At 27.6% G+C, this 5423-nt stretch overlaps 1 protein-coding gene across 1 annotated transcript; it reads left to right on the top strand.

Moving 5' to 3' along the window:
• Positions 1-217: 217 nt before the first annotated feature.
• LOC106792907 lies at positions 218-3594 on the top strand (the record flags this gene model as incomplete). Its single annotated transcript, XM_014759440.1, is given in 8 exon segments — positions 218-344; positions 415-591; positions 756-968; positions 1047-1815; positions 1905-2128; positions 2220-2433; positions 2531-2702; positions 2835-3594. Coding segments are annotated over 8 exon segments (1999 nt in total), but the record flags the coding sequence as incomplete, so codon positions are not given.
• Between the last annotated feature and the right edge of the window lie 1829 nt (positions 3595-5423).

Genomic DNA, 5423 nt, shown 5'->3' with positions numbered 1-5423 from the left:
TATATGTATATAAATATATAAAATGATATATACATTACAAACAATCTGTTGCATAATTCAATAAATAGCTCTGATTCTGTACGTTATAGTTTTAATCAGATATACTTACATACAAATAAATAATACATAAATAAGAATTAACTTTAGGATTATTATATTAAACAGAAAAAAGAAATTTTCTTATGAATTAATATTAATTTTCATATGTATTTCATAGTTTCGTTGCTGGAGTTATACTACGTGAACGCATTCCTGCATTTGAACGCATGCTATGGCGTGCATGTCGTGGAAATGTATTTTTACGTCAAGCCGAAATTGAAACACCCTTGGAGGATCCTTCAACGGTACGTAATTAAAATAGACAAATTTTATGTAGGATAATAGTAAAACTTATTTTTCTTGATATTTTTTTAGGGAGACCAAGTCTTTAAATCAGTATTTATTATCTTCTTCCAAGGTGATCAATTAAAGACGCGAGTTAAAAAAATATGCGAAGGTTTCAGGGCAACTTTATACCCCTGTCCTGAAGCACCAGCTGATCGAAGGGAAATGGCTATGGGAGTGATGACACGTATTGAAGATTTAAACACGGTAAATATTTATAATTAAAAAACAACATGTTTAAATTAAACATATGTATATTATAAAAAATAGTGTATTTAAGTAAAATAATAATATATGTATATATACATTTTTTTTTTTAATTTTTAATTGTGACTTGTTCATATTTCTAAAAGATAAGAAAATCTTTATAGGTACTTGGCCAAACTCAAGATCATCGCCACCGTGTCTTAGTAGCTGCAGCAAAAAATATCAAAAATTGGTTTGTTAAAGTACGGAAAATAAAAGCAATTTATCATACATTAAACTTATTCAATTTAGATGTCACTCAAAAATGTTTGATAGCGGAATGTTGGGTACCTGTATTAGATATCGAAACGATTCAGCTTGCCTTACGTCGTGGAACGGTAATATCACTTTTTTTATTATTTTTACTATTATTTAAATGTATCATTTGTTATTATTTATATAAATATATTTTATAGGAACGTAGTGGTAGTTCTGTACCTCCTATTCTTAATCGTATGGAAACATTCGAAGATCCACCGACTTATAATCGTACGAATAAATTTACTAAGGGTTTTCAAGCTTTGATCGATGCATATGGAGTTGCATCCTACAGAGAAATGAATCCTGCTCCATATACTATAATTACCTTCCCATTTTTATTCGCTGTCATGTTTGGTGATCTTGGACACGGATTAATTATGTTTTTATTTGGTGGATGGATGGTTTTAAAAGAAAAACCATTAGCAGCAAAAAAATCTGACAATGAAATATGGAATATCTTTTTTGGTGGCAGATATATTATTTTCTTAATGGGATTATTTTCAATGTATACAGGATTGATATATAACGATGTATTTTCTAAATCTTTAAATATTTTTGGGTCACATTGGAATATCACTTATGATTACGAGACTATTCATACGAATAGAGCTCTCCAATTAAATCCAAATACAACGGATTACAGACAAAATCCTTATCCATTTGGTTTGGATCCTGTATGGCAATTAGCAGAAAATAAAATTATATTTTTAAATTCGTACAAAATGAAGATTTCAATAATCTTTGGTGTATTGCATATGTTGTTTGGTGTTGTTGTTGGATTGTGGAATCATATGTATTTCAAAAGGAAGATAAATATCACTTGCGAATTTATTCCTCAGATTATATTTTTAGTAGTACTTTTCTTATACATGGTTGTACTTATGTTTATAAAATGGATAAAATATCATGCAACCTTAACATCAGGTTAATATCATTAAATTTTTCATTTTTTATATTTATATATATAAAAACATTATTTCACTATTAAAAATTTTCTTTATTAATTTTTACAGAAATTCGTCCTAGTCCTTACTGTGCACCATCAGTATTAATAACATTTATCAACATGGTACTTTTCAATAAACCTGTACATTTGAAAGATTGTGACGAATGGATGTATGGTGGTCAAGATGGATTCCAAAAATTTTTAGTTGTCATAGCTATCCTTTGTATTCCATGGATGTTGTTAGCTAAGCCAATTACATTAATGCGTAATGCAAAAAAACAACATTATCAAGTATGTACACATAACAATTATAATACAATGTTATATTTGAATTATCTAACATACGTTTATATAATTAATTTATTTGTTATATTTAATGCAGTTAAACAATCATGGTGCTGAAAATGGTGATGTAGATGGTAATGTTGGTGCAATGCAACCAACAGGTGTTGTCCAGGGTGGTCATAAAGAAGAACAAGAAGATATGACTGAAGTTTTCATACATCAAGGCATTCATACTATCGAATATGTACTTGGTAGCGTTTCGCATACTGCATCATATTTACGTTTGTGGGCTTTATCTCTTGCTCATGCGCGTAAGTTTAAATACAAATAAAATTTATTTCTTCTTTTATTTTTTTTTTCTAAAAAATCTTTAACACATATCCGTACAAACGCATAAATTTTTAATAGAACTCTCAGAAGTATTATGGGCTATGGTAATGAGGAATGGATTGACTCGTGAAGGTTGGGCTGGTGGTATTTTCCTTTGCATAGTATTCGCATTTTGGGCTGTTTTAACTGTTGGTATTTTAGTCCTGATGGAAGGACTTTCAGCTTTCTTACATACTCTTCGTCTCCACTGGTAAGAAAATATAATGTTAGAACAAAATAAATACGAAAAATTTTAAATGAATTTCTTAATAAGAATGATACCTAAAGTATAATGTTTATATTTAAAGAAATTAATATTGTTTATTACTTCTTTCTAATACAGGGTAGAATTCCAAAGCAAGTTTTACGCTGGTTTGGGTTATAGTTTTCAACCATTTTCGTTTGAAATTATTCTAGATGCCGCTCAATCGACTACCGAGGATTAAGGGCATTAATTAAAACAATTAGGCTGTTTTAAATGACATAGACAAAAATATATATACATATGTCATCAGATTAACGAATATATAAAACCAAATTGTAATGTAATCATTGTTTCAAATAATTATAGTAACTTGTAAATGTTATAATTGAAGGTGTATCTGATTAATCCGTGTTTTTTCAAAAAGTGTAATTATAATATTGAGTAAAAAAAGAAAAGAAAAAATTTGCTTAATTAACTAATATAGTTCTTATTATAGATGTAGTTACATTGCACAGAATCAATAAAAATTCAAAATATGTTAATATATTATAAATACTTTCTATATATATATATATATATGTATATGCTATATGAGCCGTTCACAGACTAAGGCGATTAACTTAATAGCATTAAATGGCAACAATTAGTATACTCATAAAATAATTAAATGATATGAAAAAATATATATTTATAGAGTTATCAAATAAGTGGCTCATATATATAACTAAAAAGTTAATTAAACAAATTGACAGTAACAAAAAGCATATATCGATACATCGTTCATTATAATGCAATAACATACAATGAATTAAACTTTTAGCAAAACATGTTCCTGTCATGTTTTTAGCTTTCAAAACAGTGTATGCTATGAACTATAAAGAATAGACTACAAAATATACGTTTCATAGTATATATCTTTAATATTTCGTCTCCTATTAAATACCAACATTTATACTTCAAATGCGAGTACAATTTTTTTTTCATATATATAAATAATTATATTACATACAATTTATTAATTTTTTTATATAAACATTTAGATTACAAAGTATTGAAATTTAAAAACTAAATAAAAATTAGGAAAAGATTATTTATAAATTGTGATAATATAGACGCGACATTAAATGAAACGAGTGAGAGAGAGAGAGAAAAGAAAAAGAAAAAGAAGAAAAATTCATCTCTATGGAGGTAAGCGCATGCGCGATTGACGTTATCTGGCGGGTAGAAATATACATAGTGCGATTTCGTGTTCTTGTTCAGAATCGGCGGAGCTTTCTAACGTCACGGGTTTATTGTCCATTGACTATTTTTTCTTTACAAAAAAAAAAACAACAAAGAAAAAAATAATTTACTTTTTTTTTTATTTGAATCTCGTGTCTAATCATTATTGTTAATTGTTGTTATTGTTGGTTATTGTTGTTGTTATTATTGTTACAGAATTTCCTTTATTCATTAGTATCTTGTTAATTTCAAGTTACAATATACAAAATGGAGAAGAAACGCGTCTGCATCATTGGTTCTGGAAATTGGTAAATATGTCTATGATAGAAAAGAAATAGAAAAAGAGAGAAAGAGATGTATATATATATATATATATATTTTAAGGTTTATCGAACGGAAGAAAAGGATAGGTATAGAAGGAGATAGAAAGAGATAAATTTTAAGAAATATATATAGATTTAAAAAATTAGTTTATTATTTGCAGAAGTTTTTAACTTAACAATATATTTGGAAAAATTATCTTAACTAAAACTATAGTTAAATAATTGCTTTCAGGTTTTTACAGATCATTCATTAAATAAGAATTGCCATGTTTCACCAACGTATTCTTTTATAAAGCATGTATAAAAAAACATGGGTTTGAATAGTTCTCAAGTAATGCAGCATTACTAATTTGGCAATTCATATTTATACTAAAATTATAACGAAGGAAAAATATCTTTATACGATTAAATTACCTACTGTACATAATATGTACTATTAGTATATAATATTTTTTATTGTATACGATATTTGAAACTCTAATATGTATTAAAAAAAAAATCTAAAGATATTAAAATAAGATATTAAAGTAAACAAACTAACAAACAAATGGGGACTTTGTATCGTTAAAGATATTTTAATGAAATCTATACGCGAAGGTCAGACACCTATGCAACACGACAAAATGGCATTGAAGCATTGTGGTCATGTCTAGTGTGCTAATGTGGTTGTGTCTTGTCTGTTGTATCGTCAGCAAGAGCACGCAGGCTTGAACCCCACCGAGTCCATGACACGTGCGTTGATTAGTGACGATAATGTCGCCCGCCAGTCTGCTCTTGGTCCTGTCCAACTGGGGTACGTACTCCAAAACTAGTTATTCCTTTCCTTAAATCTATATTCACCGCTTTTGATAAAATATATCTTACTAATTAACCATTAACAGGTTCTGCATATTGCATTTTTCATTTTATTCTAAGATTTATAACATCTTGGATTACTATGAGAAAAGTATTTTTTATCTATGATAATTATAAATATATATATATATATATGTATATGTTATCATCGTTACTTTGGAAAATTCGTTAATTCATGAAATAACCAATCAAACCATGAAATAACTATTCTGACCTGTTGAAGTATGAAAGAAATCAGAATTACATACTTTAACTAGGTAATATATGAATTTACGATTATGATTGATGTGCGATTCGTGATTTAACTGAATTATACAATATAACGGTA

The sequence above is a fragment of the Polistes canadensis genome, unplaced genomic scaffold (genome assembly GCF_001313835.1).
Source record: "Polistes canadensis isolate GaletaPanama2010 unplaced genomic scaffold, ASM131383v1 scaffold_1363, whole genome shotgun sequence".
In the NCBI taxonomy this organism is placed as follows: domain Eukaryota; kingdom Metazoa; phylum Arthropoda; class Insecta; order Hymenoptera; family Vespidae; genus Polistes; species Polistes canadensis.
This window is presented reverse-complemented; position numbering and strand designations above follow the sequence as displayed.